The 18794-nt window shown below is 44.1% G+C and overlaps 2 protein-coding genes across 6 annotated transcripts in view; one reads left to right on the top strand and one right to left on the bottom strand.

Moving 5' to 3' along the window:
* The window catches only part of PAAF1 (proteasomal ATPase associated factor 1), a 48726-nt gene extending 34473 nt beyond the window's left edge, over nucleotides 1–14253 (bottom strand). For 3 of the 5 annotated variants that reach the window (XR_004436188.1, XM_033207616.1, XM_033207617.1), the window contains exon 1: nucleotides 627–1072. Coding sequence is in view for 4 of the 5 variants with exons in the window: in XM_033207616.1 (XP_033063507.1) it covers nucleotides 627–821 (195 nt within the window). In the remaining variant the exon portion in view is untranslated. Of the gene's footprint in view, nucleotides 1–626; nucleotides 1087–2895; nucleotides 3000–12339; nucleotides 12381–14081 lie in introns of those variants that run through there. The other 2 variants (XM_033207615.1, XM_033207614.1) reach the window with 2 other exon arrangements.
* LOC117081530 (cytochrome c oxidase assembly factor 4 homolog, mitochondrial) lies at nucleotides 14168–18547 on the top strand. Its single transcript, XM_033207618.1, has 2 exons — nucleotides 14168–14395; nucleotides 17821–18547. The coding sequence occupies exon 2, from the start codon at nucleotides 17837–17839 to the stop codon at nucleotides 18098–18100; it is 264 nt and encodes an 87-aa protein (XP_033063509.1). The 5' UTR covers nucleotides 14168–14395; nucleotides 17821–17836; the 3' UTR covers nucleotides 18101–18547.
* The last annotated feature ends 247 nt before the right edge of the window (nucleotides 18548–18794 follow it).

Genomic DNA, 18794 nt, shown 5'->3' with positions numbered 1-18794 from the left:
CTGCAAGCTCCGCCTCCCGGGTTCACGCCATTCTCCTGTCTCAGCCTCCCAAGTAGCTGGGACTACAGGCGCCCGCCTCGTCGCCCGGCTAGTTTTTTGTATTTTTTAGTAGAGACGGGGTTTCACCATATTAGCCAGGATGGTCTCTATCTCCTCATCTCGTGATCTGCCCGTCTCGGCCTCCCAAAGTGCTGGGATTACAGGCTTGAGCCACCGCGCCCGGCAGAAGACTTCATTTCTTTGAAGCTATGTGACAGATTTCAATAATCAGTTCTTTTCTCCTACTTTGCAATCTTGCAAATCAACCTTTGATCCACAGACTATGAAGGAAGATAAATGTTAAAATATCTTCCAATATTAGCAGTGGACAATCATGCTGTTAATGAAAATGAAAATATTTTAAAGAAAAACTGCAAGAGAGATCAGAACAGACAAAATCCAAGTGGAAAAAGTGTGAGTATGCTGCACTAAGATAAAATTCTAAGTCAAACATTTTTATCCTCCAGGGTTAGACATTTAAGCACAATGACAGATCTACTGTTTAAGAGAACAGTGTAGCAATATCAAATAGCAAAGTGACTCATGGCAGTTAGGAAACAAATGAATGTTCAACTATAAGCACTTACTGTCTGAACCCACCTAGCAGGTTCACAGCAAAAATTAGCAATCATGTTTGAAGTGATAAGGACTGTATCCAGGTCTGAGTATGAAGGGAAGAAAGAAGTCAGCACCCAGGCTGTGCAAAAACACCTGAGAAAAACGTAGGCTTGCATGGTAGTGCTAAACTTGGAATCAACAGAACTGGGTTTCAATTCCAGCATACAGTCTGTCTTTGATTATTAGAGATTAATTAACGTCTCTGAGTTTGTTTGCCTATCTGCAAAATGAAAATTTAAAATGGCTATCCCACAGGATTGTTATGGTAAAACAACCAAAACTAACGTTTGTAGTATTTTATAGATTCATCCACATGCAGTCTCATTCCCCATTAACCATTCTAGGAGGTAGATTATGATCTCAGCTTTATTGATGAGGAAACTGAGACCCAGAGAACTAAGTTATTTGTCCAAAATCACATAGCTAATAAGTGTCAGAGTTAACTAAGACTTAGATCTTCTGACACCTATAATACCCATAGCTGTTTATGAAAAACAAATATGAAATATATAGTAACATGTAGCCTATTACCTGGCCCAAAGAGAGTAATGAATGAACATTTGCTAAAAATCTTATGTAAAAAACAAAGTATTCTCTATTCTTGTTAGTATACCCAAAATATTTTTTATAACTAAAAAGTTTAATTACGGCCGGGCGCGGTGGCTCAAGCCTGTAATCCCAGCACTTTGGGAGGCCGAGACGGGTGGATCACGAGGTCAGGAGATCGAGACCATCCTGGCTGACACGGTGAAACCTCGTCTCTACTAAAAAAATACAAAAAAACTAGCCGGGCGAGGTGGCGGGCGCCTGTAGTCCCAGCTACTCGGGAGGCTGAGGCAGGAGAATGGCGTAAATCCGGGAGGCGGAGCTTGCAGTGAGCTGAGATCCGGCCACTGCACTCCAGCCCGGGCGACAGAGCGAGACTCCGCCTCAAAAAAAAAAAAAAAAAAAAAGTTTAATTACACAAAAAAAACGAAAAATGAAACAAAAGGCTGGTCCACCCTTAAGGAATCATCTCACCTTAGGGAATGAATGAACATTTGCTAAAAATCTTATGTGAAAAATGAAGTATTCTCTATTCTTGTAAGTATATCCAAAGTATTTTTATAACTAAAAAGTTTAATTACACAAAAAATGAAAAATGAAACAAAAGGTTGGTCCACCCTTAGGGAATCATCTCATCAGAGCATACTAATTGCAGCAGTCGGAATTAGTAGGGAGAGGCAAATCATGGGTGCACCAATGCTTTGCTTACCCATCTACTCACCTCAAAGACAAACAAGAAAAACTGTTAAGTACTATTAATGTAGACTCTTCATCAAGGCCTCAACAGATATGGATTATAAGGCTACATTGTTCAGTGTAGTAGGTAACAGCCATATCAGGCAACTGAGAACTACTTGGATACAGGCATATGTTTTCAACTGTAAATTTTATAAAACCAAAATACAGATCAAGTATTTCCAATAAAAATTAGAGTCTGAACTAAGCTGTAAAAGTAAAATATACATGGAGTTTTGAAGACTTAATAAGAAAAATAAATGTAAAATATCTCTAGTAATTTTTAGTAGTATTTACAGGTTGAAATAATGTTTTAGGTATACTAGGTTAGATCAAATACATTATTAAAATCAATTTCGGCTAGGCGCAGTGGCTCATGCCTGTAATCTCAGCACTTTGGGAGGCCAAGACAGGTGGATCACGAGGTCGGGAGTTCAAGACCAGCCTGGCCAACATGGTGAAACCCCATCTCTACTAAAAATGCAAAAATTAGCTGGGTGTGGTGGCGGGTGCCTGTAATCCCAGCTGCTAAGGAGGCTGAGGCAGGAGAATTGCTTGAACCCGGGAGGCAGAAGTTGCAGTGAGCCGAGATCGTGCCATTGCACTCCAGCCTCGGTGACAGAGCAGGACTCCATCTCAAAAAACAAAACAAAACAAAAATCAATTTCATCATTTATTTTTCTCTCTCTAATGTGGCTACTAGAAAATTTTAAATTACACATACATCTTGCATTATCAGAGCTGATATAAGGGAAGTAAGAGGATGTCTGATGGCACTTAAAAGTATATGTAACTACAAGAGAAAAAGAAAACTATTGACACTCACAGGCAGCAAAAACTATGATTCTCATATAAATGAAGTGGAGATACACGATAATGGTATAAATATCTAAAGTAGCCGTATGGGTACTACCCTAGCTTTAAATATCATGCCATCTAGAAGATATAAAAACATACCTTATTTATTTCATTCACAATAAATCCTTCTGAAGCTGTAACCTCTGGGATGCCATCTAGGCCAATTCCTTGACAAGTTAGGCTGCCATACAAAGACGGTTTCCCTATATGGTACAAAAAAAGCATGTCTCAAAAAATAAGAAAAATTTAATATTTTTCTCTTTGAAGACCCAATTCAGGCATCTGTATAAATAGTAAACCCATGAAATTGGCCCATGAAAGAAAAACAGGTACCTGTGTTAAAAGTCAGGTGAAGTAAAAAGAGAATTAGATTAGGTGTCTTAGTCTGTTTAGTGTTGCTATAAAGGAATACCTGAGGCTGGGTAATTTACAAAGAAAAGAGGTTTATTTGGCTCACGGTTCTGCAGACTGTACAAGAAGCATGGCACCAGCATCTGCTTCTGATGAGAGCCTCAGGCTGCTTCCTCGCATGGCAGAAGGAGAAGGGAGCCAGTGTGTGCAGAGATCACATGGTGAGAGAGGAAGTAAGAGAGAGGAGGGAGATACCAGGATCTTTTTTACAATCAGCTTTCTCAGGAAAGAACAGAGTGATAACTAAGTCACTCTCACTCCCCAGGGAGGACATTAATCTATTCATGAGGCATCTGCCCCCATGACCCAAAACACCCCCCATTAGGCCCTACCTCCAACACTGAGGATTAAATTTCAACATGAGATTTGGAGGGGTCAAACATCCAAACTATAGCACTAGGCAACTCTAATTTGAAAGGGAATACACTTTCAAGACTAAAATACATATTCTATTTTTTTTTTTTTTTTGTCTGAGATGGAGTCTCACTCTGTTACCTAGGCTGGAGTGCAGTGGCGCGATCTCGGGTCACTGCAACCTCCACTTCCCGGGTTCATGCCATTCTCCTGCCTCAACCTCCTGAGTAGCTGGGACTATAGGCACCTGCAACCACACCCAGCTAATTTTTTATATTTTTAGTAGAGATGGGGTTTCACCGTGTTAGCCAGGATGGTCTCAATCTCCTGACCTCATGATCCGCCCGCCTCGGCCTCCCAAAGTGCTGGGATTACAGGTGTGGGCCATTGCGCCCGACCTGACTAAAACACATTTTCAAGACTAAAAAAGAACAAAGATTTAGTGATTTGATACAGCATTTGTAGAGAGGGCTGCTAGAGTGATCTCAACCTGATGTAACTGGCTGTGAAATGTAATTCTTCCAGGATGAAAGGTGAAGATCAATATGCATACATGTATTTATCCACAGTATATACACATAATACACAGTAAAGAATTAAGCTTCAGTAACCTGTAAAATGTGCCTAAGTAGAATACTGATTTTGCAGAGATATGGGCTAAGTAAGATATTATCCTACACATAAGCACACGCAGATGAAGTTAAAAACTGTTTCCATTCTTCTTCTACACCTTATATATTCATGTCAAAAACAGCCCATATAACACACTGTTTACATGCCTGACTTGCCCAAGCTACCTTCAACAATCAAGGAATTTTTTGTTTGTTTGTTTGTTTGTTTTTGAGATGGAGTCTCACTCTGTTGCCCAGGCTGGAGTGTAGTGGCGCAGTCTCGGCTCACTGCAACCTCTGCCTCCCGGGTTCAAGTGATTCTCCAGCTTCAGCCTCCCGAGTAGCTGGAACTACAGGCATGTGCCGCCATGCCTGGCTACTTTTTTTTTTGTTTTTTTTTTTGTGACGGAGTTTTGTTCTTGTTGTCCAGGCTGGAGGCTGGAGTGCAATGGCACAATCTTGGCTCACTGCAACCTCCACCTCCCAGATTCAAGCAATTCTCCCTCAGCCTCCCGAGTAGCTGGGATTACAAGCATGTGCCACCATGCTGGTTAATTTTGTTTTTTTTTTTTTTTTTAACAGAGACACGGTTTCTCCATGTTGGTCAGGCTGGTCTTGAACTCCCAACCTCAGGTGATCCATCCACCTCGACCTCCCAAAGTGCTGGGGTTATAGGCATGAGCCACCGTGCCCGACAATTTTTTGTATTTTTAGTAGAGACAGGGTTTCACCGTGTTAGTCAGGATGGTCTCCATCTCCTGATCTTGTGATCCACTCACTGTGGCCTCCCAGAGTGCTGGGATTACAGGTGTGAGCCACCGCACCCGCACCTTTTTTTTTTTTTTTTGAGGGTAACTTGTAGGCTCAGTTTTCTTTATGAATTGGAGTTAATGATGTCAACTCTTAAGGAGGAGGATGGTTTTTGTTTTTGTGTGTGTTATTTTTATTTTTATATATTATTTATTTATTTATTTATTTTTGAGTTGGAGTTTCACTCTCGTTGCCCAGGCTGGAGTGCAGTGGTGTGGTCTCAGATCACTGCAACCTCCTCCTCCTGGGTTCAAGCAATTCTTCTGCCTCGGCCTCCCAAGTAGCTGAGATTGCAGGCATGTGCCACCACGCCTGGCTAATTTTTTGTTTTGTTTTTTTTTGAGATGTAGTCTCGCTCTGTCACCTAGGCTGGCTGACTTGCCCAACAGACTGTGAAGTCCTTGAGTCTAGCAGGGTGCTACATTCATTATTCAGTAAATAAATGTTGAACCAAACTGAAGTTACAGAAGAGAGAAGTAAAAATCATCATGGATTCACACAAGACTGGGAGGGCTTTTTTTTTGAGATGGAGTTTCATTAGTGTCACCCAGGTTGGAGTGCAATGGCGCAATCTCAGCTCACTGCAACCTCCACCTCCTGGGTTCAAGCAGTTCTCATGCCTCAGCCTCCCAAGTAGCTGGGTTTACAGGCGCCTGCCACCACACCTGGCTAATTTTTGTATTTTTAGCAGAGACGGGGTTTCACTATATTGGCCAGGCCGGTCTCGAGCTCCTTCCCTCAGCTGATCACCCACCTCAGCCTCCCAAAATGTTGGGATTACAGGTGTAAGCCACCACGTCCGGCCGGGAGGGCTTTCTAGAGAGTATGGGACTTGCGTAGGATCCTCAAAGAAAGATAGGAGCTGGCTAGGAAGAAAATAAGGGAAAGAAAACTCCAAATTAAGGAGGAGCATATCAAGAATGAAAGAAAGTTGGCTGGGCATGGTGGCTCACGCCTGTAATCTCAGCACTTTGGGAGCCCAAGGCGGGTGGATCACAACATCAGGAGTTCAAGACCAGCCTGGCCAACACAGTGAAACCTCATCTCTACTAAAAATATAAAAATTAGCCAGGTGTGGTGGCATGTAGTCCCAGCTACAATACTTGGGAGACTGAGGCAGAAGAATCGCTTGAACATGGGAGGCGGAGGTTGCAGTGAGCTGAGACCACGCCATTGCACTCCAGTATGGGTGACAGAGTGAGACATCATCTCAAAAAAAAATAATAAAAGAAAGTCAGAAAAAACAAGAGGGAAGGACTCATCAATTAATACACCAGTTTGGTAATAGCAGTCATGGAAATGATAGTTAAGGGATAAATCCCAGAGAAACTCAAGTCTAGGGTAGAAGTTTGGCCTACAGAAGACCTAGTAAAGATGCTTTTCACAGGAAGTATCATGAAGCACTATTTCAGAAAGATGCCACAAAAACAGAACTAAAGGAACTTCACTTTTTATCCCACTCCATGATTCCCTACTGTGTTTACCAACTGCCTTAAGGCGCCCGCCACCTCGCCTGGCTAGTTTTTTGAATTTTTTAGTAGAGATGGGGTTTCACTGCGTTAGCCAGGATGATGGTCTTGATCTCCTGACCTTGTGATCCGCCCGTCTCGGCCTCCCAAAGTGCTGGGATTACAGGCTTGAGCCACTGCGCCCGGCCATATATATATGTTTTTAAACATTTGAGACAGGGTCTCATTCTGTCACCCAGGCTGGAGTGCAGTGGCATGATCATGGTTCACTGCAGCCTCTGTCTCCTGGAATCAAGTGATTCTCCCACCTCAGCTTCCTGAGTAGCCTGCATGCCACCATGCCCAACTATTTTTTTTTATTATTATTTTTAGTAGAGACTGTTGCCCAGACTGGTCTTGAACTACTGGGCTCAAGCAATCCTTCTGCCTCAGCCTTCCAAAGTGGTAGGATTACAGGGTGAGTTACCCTGCCCAGCTGACTTCTCTACATTTGTGAAGTCACTAAAATGACCTCAGCCTTGGTTTTCTCCATATAATAGCAGAACTGGGATCAATCCAACCACTTATCTTCTACATTCCTACATGCAGGCTGCTGAGCACTGCTCCAGAAAAGGACACAACTGCCAACTGTCACCAATCCAATTCATGTTTCTAAACTCAGCAGTTTTGTAATCCTTTCACCTCTCCCATTCCCCACAGCAGCCAGTTCTCATGCCATCTATCCTGCCATCAAAATCTCCTTCCCTCATAATAGCCAAAACCTAGAAATAAATGTCCATCAATTGATGAATGGATAAACAAAATATAGTATATCCATACAACAGAGTATTACCGGGCCACAAAAAGGAATGAAGTACTGATAAAAACAACAAATAGAAACATTGTACTAAGTTGCCTGTAATCCCAGCACTTTGGGAGGCCGAGGTGGGTAGATCACTTGAGGCCAAGAGTTCAAGACCAGCCTGGCCAACATGCCGAAACCTCGTTCGTCTCTACTAAAAATACAAAAATTACCCGGGTGTGGTGGCGGGTGCCTGTAATCCCAGCTACTCAGGAAGCTGAGGCACAAAAATCACTTGAATCCAGGAGGTGAAGGTTGCAATGAGGAGCTGAGATTGCGTCACTAGACTTCAGCCTAGACAACAGAGTGAGACTCTCAAAAAAAAAAAAAAAGAAAGAAAGAAACATTATGCTAAGTGAAAGAAGTCACACAAAAGGCTATGTATTTTATGATTCCATTTATATGAAATGTCCAAAGTAGGCAAAACCATAGAGATAGAAAGTAAACTAGTGGATGTTAGGATTGAGGGGTGGAAAGTGACTGTTAACGGGTATAGACTTTTTTCGGAGGGGGGGGAGTGATACTAGAAATAATATATGTAAAGCAACTAGCACATATATAGCACACATTTTTATCTCAATAAAGCTGTTATTTAAAAACAAAAACAGGAAACAAGATGGTGGATCACACCTAGAGTCCCAGCTACTTGGGAGGCTGAGAGAGGATCACTTGAGCACAGGAGTTCAAATTTCAGCACCTGGGAAACACAGTGAGACCCCACGCATTAAAAAATAAACACAGGAGTTCAAGATCAGCCTGGGCAACATAGGGAGACCTTGTCTCCATAAAAAATTCAAAAAATTAGCCAGGTATGGTGGTGCATGACTGTGGTCCCAGCTACTCAGGAGGCTTAGGTGGGAGGATCTCTTGAACCCAGGAGATCAAGGCTGCAGTGAGCCATAACCACGTAACTGTACTCCAGCCTGAGCAACAGGGCAAGACCCTGTCTCAAAAAAATAAGAACAGGCCAGGCACGGTGGCTCACGTCTATAATCCCAGCACTTTGGGAGGCCGAGGTGGGCGGATCACAAGGTCAGGAGTTCGAGACCATCCTGCCTAACACAGTGAAACCCTGTCTCTACCAAAAACACAAAAAACTAGCTGGGCGTAGTGGCGGGTGCCTGTAGTCCCAGCTTCTCAGGAGGCTGAGGCAGGAGAATGGCATGAACCCGGAAGGCGGAGCTTGCAGTGAGCCAAGATCGTGCCACTGAACTCCAGCCTAGGCGACAGAGCGAGACTACATCTCAAAACAAAAAGAAAAACAAAAAACTAGCCAGGCGTGGTGGCACATGCCTGCAATCTCAGCTACTTGGGAGGCCGAGGCAGAAGAATTGCTTGAACCCAGGAGGAGGAGGTTGCAGTGATCTGAGACCACACCACTGCACTCCAGCCTGGGCAACGAGAGTGAAACTCCAACTCAAAAATAAATAAATAAATAAATAATATATAAAAATAAAAATAAATACACACAAAAACAAAAACCATCCTCCTCCTTAAGAGTTGACATCATTAACTCCAATTCATAAAGAAAACTGAGCCTACAAGTTACCCTCAAAAAAAAAAAAAAAAGGTGCGGGTGCGGTGGCTCACACCTGTAATCCCAGCACTCTGGGAGGCCACAGTGAGTGGATCACAAGATCAGGAGATGGAGACCATCCTGACTAACACGGTGAAACCCTGTCTCTACTAAAAATACAAAAAATTGTCGGGCACGGTGGCTCATGCCTATAACCCCAGCACTTTGGGAGGTCGAGGTGGATGGATCACCTGAGGTTGGGAGTTCAAGACCAGCCTGACCAACATGGAGAAACCGTGTCTCTGTTAAAAAAAAAAAAAAACAAAATTAACCAGGCATGGTGGCACATGCTTGTAATCCCAGCTACTCGGGAGGCTGAGGGAGAATTGCTTGAATCTGGGAGGTGGAGGTTGCAGTGAGCCAAGATTGTGCCATTGCACTCCAGCCTCCAGCCTGGACAACAAGAACAAAACTCCGTCACAAAAAAAAAAACAAAAAAAAAATTAGCCAGGCATGGCGGCACATGCCTGTAGTTCCAGCTACTCGGGAGGCTGAAGCTGGAGAATCACTTGAACCCGGGAGGCAGAGGTTGCAGTGAGCCGAGACTGCGCCACTACACTCCAGCCTGGGCAACAGAGTGAGACTCCATCTCAAAAACAAACAAAAAACTCCTTGATTGTTGAAGGTAGCTTGGTAATTAAAAACAAAACAAAACAAAACTAAGTTTGTTGCTTTGTAAAGGCTTGATAATTTTTTTAAAAACTGTTTTAGGCCAGGGGCAGTGGCTCATGCCTGTAATCCCAACACATTGGGAGGCCAAGGTAGGAGGACCACTTGAGGTCAGAAGTTCAAGACCAGCCTGGCCAACATGGTGAAATCCCGTCTCTACTAAAAATACAAAAATTAGCTGGGCATGGTAACATGCACCTGTAGTCCCAGCTATTCAGGAGGCTGAGGCACGAGAATCGCTTGAACCCGGGACTGGAGGTTGCAGTGAGCTGAGATCATGCCACTGCATTCCAGCCTGGGTGACAGAGCAAGATTCTGTTTAAAAAAACTGCTTTAATAGTATGTATGGGCAAGATAAATGCAAAATGTTAGGGAAAAGATCTAAAAAAATATAAACCACAGTTGACATTTTGCTCTTAGATTGCTTTTTCAGCGTAAGTAAAGATTTGCCTTGCTTTAAAGAAACTGTGCCTTTTGGTTATGGTTTATTACAAGAAAGCCAAGGTCCTCGTAATAATCAGTGAACTAATGAAGAGATGGTGAATTTTAATGTATGTTTATATATTTTAGTTAAATAAAATGTAAGTCTTTTGTGTATTTTTTTTTAACTTTTATTTATTTATTTATTTATTTTTGAGATGGAGTTTCGCTCTTGTTACCCAGGCTGGAATGCAATGGCGTGATCTCCACTCACTGCAACCTCCACCTCATGGGTTTAAGCGATTCTCCTGCCTCAGCCTCCTGAGTAGCTGGGATTACAGGCAGCACCACCATGCCCGGCTAATTTTTTGTATTTTTAGTAGAAAAGGGGTTTTATGTTAGCCAGGCTGGTCTCAAACTCCTGACCTCAGGTGATCCGCCCACCATGGCCTCCTAAAGTGCTGGATAACAGGCGTGAGCCACCGTACCCAGCTTTTTTTTTTTTCTTTTTTTTTTGAGACGGAGTCTTGCTCAGTTCCAGGCTAGAATGTGGTGGCATGATCTCGGCTCACTACAAGCTCTGCCTCCCGTGTTCATGCCATTCTCCTGCCTCAGGCTCACGAGTAGCTGGGATTACAGGCAACCGCCACAATGCCTGGCTAATTTTTTTGTATTTTTTTTTAGTAGAGCCACTGTGCCCAGCTTTTTTATTTTTTTATTTTTATTTTTTAATTGAGACAGGGTTTCGCTCTGTCTCTCAGGCTGGAGTACAGTGGCACAATCCTAGCTCAAGCAGTTAGAACAGGATTTTTGAACATAATTAAGTACAATAAAATCGGTAAAATAAAATATAGTATTTTCCTTGAGTTTTTGTTACATATATATATATATGTGTATGTGTGTATATATATATATTTGTATATTTGTGTGTGTGTTTCTTTTTTTAGAGACAGGGTCTCACTTTCTGGTCCAGGGTAGGAGATCACGTAGCATGATCACGGCTACCCTGATCCAGGGTAGGAGATCCAGTAGCATGATCACAGCTCACTGCAGCCTTGACTTGCTGGACTTGAGCAATCCTCCCACCTCTGCCTCTTAAGTAGCTGGGACTACAGACACCCAACACCATGCCCAGCTAGTTTTATTTGCTATAGACACGAGGTCTCCCTATGTTCCCCACGCTGGTCTCAAGCAATCCTCCACCTTGGCCTCCCAGAATGGTGGATGACAGGTGTGAGCCACCACATCTGGCCTTATACTTTAAGATGACTGGCAAGTCACAACACTATAAAGTCAGTCCTTTATTCCACTGATATAAACAATAATCTTTTTTTTTTTTTAATGATGGGGTCTCACTCTGTCACTCTGGCAAGAGTGCAATGGTTCAATCGTAACTCACTGCAGCCTCAACCTCCTGGGCTCAAGAGATCCTCCTTTCTCAGCCTACCAAGTAGCTGGGACTATACAAGCATGCCACTATGCCTTTTTTTTTATTATTATTTTTTATAGAGATGGGGGGTCTCACTTTGTTTCCCAGGCTGGTCTCGAACTCCTGGGCTCAAGTGATCCTCCTGCCTCAGCTTCCCAAAGTGCTAGGATTATAAGTGTGAGCCACTGTGCCTGGCTAAAACTTTATTTCTCATAGAAATACAATATATCAGCAGCATTTGAAATGAAAAATAATCAGCAAAACTTTCTCACAGAATTTAGAAGGAAGGTTGATTTGTTTTAGAATGGTACCACATTGGTTACCAATTTGAAAAGAATCCTGTGAATGAAATAAGAGTGTTGTTCAAAAGAAAAACTGATAAGACTTGGGAGCTTCCTGGATATGGCAGGGTCAAGTAACTAGGTTTTTCACTCTGGTGCCTAGAAAAATGATGGTAACTAAGAAATGAGAAAATCAAGAAAGAGAACTCACTTGACAACAAATGTACTCAGCTTGGTTTTGGACTTCAGTAAGTCAAGTAACTTAAGGTGACAGTGAGACCTTTAAGCAGAAATCTCCAGCAAACAACTGATCAATCTCTGTTTGAACATGGAGAAGTCAGGGCTGGAGCTATAGATCGAGAAATTATCATCAAGAAGGTCCCAGTTAAAGCTGCAGAAGTGCTTAGAATACAACAGCACAGGGTAAGTGATTAATTAAGATGCATCAACAATGTCTCCATGAATAAGTCTGTGGCTTTCAAATGGAAAATCAATCTGAAGGCCTTCCCTTGGAATGGAGGAGTTGGGGTGTTAGCCATACAGTACTGACTGGTCAAGCATATTTGCAGACTATGAGTATTATGTAAGGAGGCTGGGCCAGGAGAAAATAGGAAGCTTTCTTTTAAGGGTAATAATCCTTCTTCTTTAAAGTGACAGCATATAGGGTATTACCTGAGGGATGACAGCTCAGCCAGGCCTCCCCTTCATCCTTCCTATGAAGAAAGACAAAAGCTTAATTAGGCTCACCCAAAGTTGAACAGGATCCCATAGTTACAAGGGAAGAAAGAAGGTCATGTAACCTCCAGTTTGGTCACAGTACTTAGACATGAGCTGGTTCAACCTCTCATCAGGTATAGATCATTCTAAGACAGACAAACTTTATTTGTTCAAGAAATATTTGTGGATTAACTATTTAACAAACAGATATCTGTTGGTTAAATTAATGCTCATCCATCAACAGTGAGCTCACTTTGAAAAATCAAGGTTATCTAATTAGATATTTATCAGGATTACTGTAAACCAAGCCCTGTGCTAAGCACTTTCCATATACAATCATTAACTCTCACAATAACCAAACAAGATTCCTTTTATTATTTCAGCACCTGCCCAATCATCCAAATCCTGATCTCTTCACCCTAGCACTTTTAGGGTATAATGGAAAGGGTCTATGCTTTTAAGACAGAAAGATCTAGGTTGACAGCAACCCTCTATCATTTGACGAGATGCATGATCTTGGGCAAGTTAAGCCTGATTCTGGTGCTGTACTTTCTCATAGGTACCTAGTGGCACTTCATGTTATTGTTCTTTACTACTTATCACATTCTGTGTACTAGCAACCAGTCTGTATTTTAGCCCACCTAAGTAAGGTATAAACTTAGTAAGGTGAAAATTTCTTAAATGCAGAAGGCTGTTTCATTCATCTTCACCATTGTTTCAGTTTGAAAAACCCTTATTAGCAGTAGCAGTTGACAAATATGGCACTGCTATATCCATCCTGATTCCTAGAGAAACAACCGGCACAGTATAAGATCAATAAACGTTATATGAATGAATAGTTTGCTGTGTATTCCTACTTAAGATTTCAGCTTTTCTTTTTTTTTTTGAGATGAGTATCGCTCTGTCACCCAGGCTGGAGTGCAGTGGTGCAATCTCAGCTCACTGCAACCTCCACCTCCTGGGTTCAACCGATTCTCCTGCCTCAGCCTCCCGAGTAGCTGGGATTATAGGCGCCCACTACCACACCCGGCTAATTTCTGTATTTTTAGTAGAGACAGGGTTTCACCATGTTGGTCAGGCTGGTCTTGAACTTCTAACCTCAAGTGATCCACCAATCTCAGTTTTCCAAAGTGCTGGGATTACAGGCATGAGCCACCGCACCCGGCCTGGATATCAGCTTCTTGAGAGCAGGAACCATCATATTTGGAGTATACATCTGAGCTCCACCAAGCATCCAATACGGGGCCTGGACATAGTGTTAGTTTCCTTAATAGTATCGTCCAGTATGCCCAATATAGCATTAGGGGCCCAGGAGAATACAAAGGTTCCATCACATACACAAAGTGGTGGTGAGTTCAGGGACTTCTGGAAATAACTGACGACTATCAGTATTTGCTAAATGACTGCTTGGCCAAGAGCCTTCCTGCCTTCCAGTATCCCTGTCTTTCTCCAACTCACTGATATTAATTCTGACGCGGGGATCACACAACTCATGTGCTCCCTTGGCCTGGTGATAGCTTTTCAGAGAATGACCATACGGGTTTGATACTTCTTTTTCCGGACCCTGTTCCCTCTGTATCCCTCAACAATTGATGAAGTAACCTCTATTGATATCCTGGACCAGGCATGGCTCTCCTTGACGCAAAAGCAATATCCACTACCCTCCTCCTCTGACTCTGTTCCGGGCCTGGATTCACCTTAGGGCTTGCGCCCAGTCGCTCTGAATCCTCAAAGGCGCCGCCATCTCGACCCCGCCTCCACCAGCCCACCTCTTCCGCCCCTTCCCGGAAGTGGGTCCCCGAGAAGGGTGCGGCGAGAACAGAGGGTGGGCTCAACACCAAGTGGCCGCCAATGAAAACGTGCCTTTTTCACATTTCCCCGCCCCTTCCGTGCGCGCCCTCCCCACGAGGGGCTGGTTCCTGGAAGAATGGACAGAGGACCCCCAACCGCCTGCGAAGCTCAAGCCGCCGCGTAGGAGAGTGCGTTCGGGCCCTCTTCTCCCACTTATTCGGTGAGCATCGCGTGCCGCGTTCTTCAGAAGGCGTTGCGGGCCCAAAGGTGCAGCGATTAGCGGCCGCGCGCGCGCGCATGCGTCCTCAAAGTTCAAAGTCCGCGATACCCCTGAGGCGCTTTAGGCTTCGTGGCTGCCAGCATTTTTCTGCTTTAAGATCCTTTCCATGACTTCCTAGTTTAGGCCCGCCTCCACGATCCAGCTGCCAACCATCTAGCCTACCCTGATCTCTGAGCAGGGGTCGTCCTCATTTTACTCCGGAGACTGAAGCCAGAAGGTGGTGAGAGGAGAGTACGGTAGCATTTACTGAGTCCTATTGTAGCCCAAGCACTTTTCATTCGTTAATCTTCATTCGATTGTGCGAATTAAATATTATTAATGGGGAAACTAAAATGAAAAAGTTTACATAGTAAGGCGTAGTGCTGGGATTCGAATACGGATCTCTTGGTTTAGGATCCAAAGCACTTTCCATTCCACTGTTCTTTCTCTAAATTATTTGCTGCTGGCCTGTTTAGGAAGAGAAAACTATCATTTATTGAACTCTTTATACGTACTAGCCTCCTTACAAACCTTTTTTTTTTTTTGAGACAGGGTCTCCCGCTGTCACCTAGGCTGGAATGCAGTGGCATGATCAGTGTTGCCCAGGCTGGGCGCAAACTGTCCTCCCGCCTCAGTCTCCTAAAGTGCTGGGATTACAGGCGTGAGCCATGGCACCCAGCTTCATCTCTGTGTTTCCAGAGAGGTTATCAAATGATGAGGCAGTGACAAAGCTAGGTCCGAGTCTGTTTCAAAGCCCATTTTCCCCCTCCTGCTTAAGTTATACTGCCTTCAAGGCAAATGAGTTGTGTAAAGTGCCTAACTCCCTCTTGTGACTTCCCCATTGCCCTCAGAATAAAAAGTCTTAAATTCCCTACTATGTCCTACAAAGCCCACCAGTTTAATATTGTCTTGTTCTGATACTCTATTTTCCCATCACTGAACTTTTTTTTTTTTCTCTCATGTATCAGATTCTATCTCAACCACCTGCTCTTCCATTGACCAAAAATAGTTTTCCCATCTCTGGCTAACTTTTGTTCCATATGTCAAGTTTCAAATTGGAAATCACTTCCTCTAGGAAGCCTTCCCTGCCTATTCCTGCCCTTGTCTGGATTAGGTATCCCTCCACTGTGGTCCCAGTCTTCGCTATCTGTACACTGCATAGTAAACTGCCCTGTCTCCTTGTCTAGGTTGTAAACTCCATGAAGCCAGGAACTTAACTGACTTAGACACTCTTGAATCCTCAACACTAGCATAGTGCCTTGTACATGATAGGTACTTAATCATTGGTTGAGTGAATGAGAGACACAGTAAAGGCAATAAGGAGTCCTTCTAGTTCTTTACAGCCCATCATGGTGAAATTTTTGCAAAGGCTGAAGTCATTTCTCTTCAGACCTTAAGTTCCTTCTGTATGCTGCTTTCTGCTGAGTGTTCTGATGCAGATGGGCATGACAGTTTGGGCAAATAAATACATCTCACATTTTTGTATAGTTTACAAAGCCATCTCACCTTATGGATGCAAAGGCCAGGTTTCTGCATGCTGTATGCTACAGCCACACTGAACTCTTTCTGTCCTTCCTATGTGTCAAAACCTACCGATATTTGGGCACCCTTTCACTTTGTTTTTTTGTTTGTTTGTTTTGGAGATGGAGTCTCACTCTGTCGCCCAGGCTGGAGTGCAGTGGTGCAATCTTTGGCTCACTGCAACCTCTGTCCCCTGGATTAAAGCGATTCTCCTGCTTCAGCCTCCCAAGTAGCTGGGATTACAGGCACCTGCCATCGTGCCCGCCTAATTTTTATATTTTTAGTAGAGATGGGGTTTCACCATCTTGGCCAGGCTGTTCTTGAGCTTCTGACCTCGTGCTCCATTCGCCTCGGCCTCCCAAAGTGTTGGGATTACAGGTGTGACCCACCACATCCAGCCTCTTTCACTTTTTAAACTTTGTTCTTCAGCATAGAATAAGGCTAGTAGGATAAAAGAAGAAAGGTTATTTATTTATTTGAAACAGGGTCTCACTATGTCACCTAAGCTGGAGTATAGTGGCAGCATCATAGCTCACTGCAGCCTTTGAACTCCTGGGCTCAAGGGATTCTCCCTCTTCAGCCTCTTGAGAACCTGGGACTACAAGTGTGTGCCACCATGCCCAGCTAATTTTTAAATTTTTTTTCTTTCTTATTTTATTTTTTTTTTTTTGAGGCCTCAGAGTTTCACTCTTGTTGCCCAGGCTGGAGTGCAGTGGTGTGATCTCGGCTCCCCACAACCTCCGCCTCCCGGGTTCAAACGATTATCCTGCCTCAGCCTCCTGAGTAGCTGGGATTACAGGCATACGCCACCATGCCTGGCTAATTTTGTCTCGCTCTGTCGCCCAGGCTGGAGTGCAGTGGCCGGATCTCCGCTCACTGCAAGCTCCTCCTCCCGGGTTTATGCCATTCTCCTGCCTCAGCCTCCTGAGTAGCTGGGACTACAGGCGCCTGCCACCGCGCCCGGCTAGTTTTTTGTATTTTTTAGCAGAGACCGGGTTTCACCATGTTAGCCAGGATGGTCTCGATCTCTCGACCTCGTGATCCGCCCGTCTCGGCCTCCCAAAGCTCTGGGATTACAGGCTTGAGCCACCGCGCCCGGCCTTAAAATTTTTTTGTAGAGATGAGGTCTTGCCATAACCCAGGCTGGTCTCAAACTCCTGGGCTCAAGGGATCTTCCTGCCTCAGCCTCCCAAAATGCTAGGATTACAGGTGTGAGCCATCGTACCTAGCTGAAAGTTTAGTTCTTTTTAGGTAGATCAGAGATAGCTTATCTAAAAGATGACATTTCACCTAATTAATATTCCAGTAGCAAAATCCATTGAACTTATTGAATATTATGTCAAGCATTCTCACATGGTTTATCTTATTCAGTTCAAACCACTTTGCAGGCCTGCTCTCGGCCAGGCCTAGTGCTGGAGGCACAAAAGTAAATCAAGACAAACATCAGCTGGGCACAGTTGGCTCACACCTGTAATCTCAGCACTTCAGGAGGCCAAGGCAGGAGGATCGCTTGAGCCCAGGGGTTTGAGACCATGCTGAGCAACATGGAAAAACCTTGTCTCTATCAAAAAATCAAAACAATTAGCTGAGTGTGGTGGTGCACACCTGTAGTCCCAGCTACTCTGGCCGGGGAGGGACTGAGGCAGAAGGATTGCTTGATCCCTAAAGATGGAAGCTACAGTGAGCCTGGGCAACAAAGCAAGACACCCTAAAAAAAAAAAAAAACAAGCATCTGTCTGCAAGCTTAGTTTCCCACGGGAGACATAAACAGGCTAAACGATGCAGTCTGGTCAGTGCTATTTATAATCTAGGAACCTTACATATTATATCCCCACTCTAACCTTGTCTCTGTTAATGTTCTATAGACTCCCCGTCCCCAGGATGTCAACCTCAGCCCCTCAAGGCCATACCTGGACCCAACGGGTGAAGAAGGAGGATGAGGAGGAGGACCCGCTGGACCAGCTGATATCCCGCTCTGGCTGTGCTGCCTCCCACTTTGCAGTGCAGGAGTGCATGGCCCAGCACCAGGACTGGCGGCAATGCCAGCCACAGGTGCAGGCGTTCAAGGATTGCATGAGTGAACAGCAGTCGAGGCGGCGAGAGGAGCTGCAGAGGAGGAAAGAACAAGCCAGTGCCCACCACTGAGACCTCAAACCACCTATCCTCAGTAGATGGCCCTGCCAAGATCAGCACCCAGCAAGATTATAGAGGAAGAAATCCTAAATGCTGGGTGTGGGAGGTATAAAACCTGGGGATAGTTTTTGGATCTGGAGTTGAGAGCCATGGGTTTGGATGTGACTGGCACAAACAGCTGTCATATGTTCATGGTCAGATCTCACACATCCTCAGCTATCTTGTTCCACCAGTATTTGCCAGGAAAACAAAGAATGTGATAAGGGATGCTCCCCCACCCCACATCTTGGGTCAGTGTGCCAAGTACTGAGATGATTTTAGGGACATTTTATTTTAAATTAAATTCACAATCTAATGGTAAATTGGTTATCTGATTAGTGCCTTTCTCTTTCATCACTTGTTCTGGATGTTTAAATCAGTTTAGTGGAAGAAAGCAAATGGGGAAACTTTTTATTCAAATATGTTTTTGTTTTGTTTTTTTGAGACGGGGTCTCTGTTGCCCAGGCTGGAGTGCAGTGGTGCAATCGGGGCTCACTGCATCCTCAGTGGGCTCAGGCCATCCTCCCACCTCAGCCTCTCAAGTAGCTGGAACCACAGGTGTGTGCATCACCACACCCAGCTAATTATTCAAATACTGAGTACCTATTAAATACTAGATTCTGTTGAATTAACAGATACCGAGTCTGGCTTTAACCTGCTCCCAACC

The sequence above is a fragment of the Trachypithecus francoisi genome, unplaced genomic scaffold (genome assembly GCF_009764315.1).
Source record: "Trachypithecus francoisi isolate TF-2019V2 unplaced genomic scaffold, Tfra_2.0 Lachesis_group8, whole genome shotgun sequence".
Classification (NCBI taxonomy): Eukaryota; Metazoa; Chordata; class Mammalia; order Primates; family Cercopithecidae; genus Trachypithecus; species Trachypithecus francoisi.
Note: the sequence above shows the minus strand (reverse complement) of the source record. Positions and strands in the feature narration are given on the sequence as shown.

What these genes read in the sequence shown, in the direction of transcription:
- LOC117081530 (XM_033207618.1), top strand. Translation starts at nt 17,837, where the DNA reads ATGTCAACCTCAGCCCCTCAAGGCCATACCTGGACCCAACGGGTGAAG.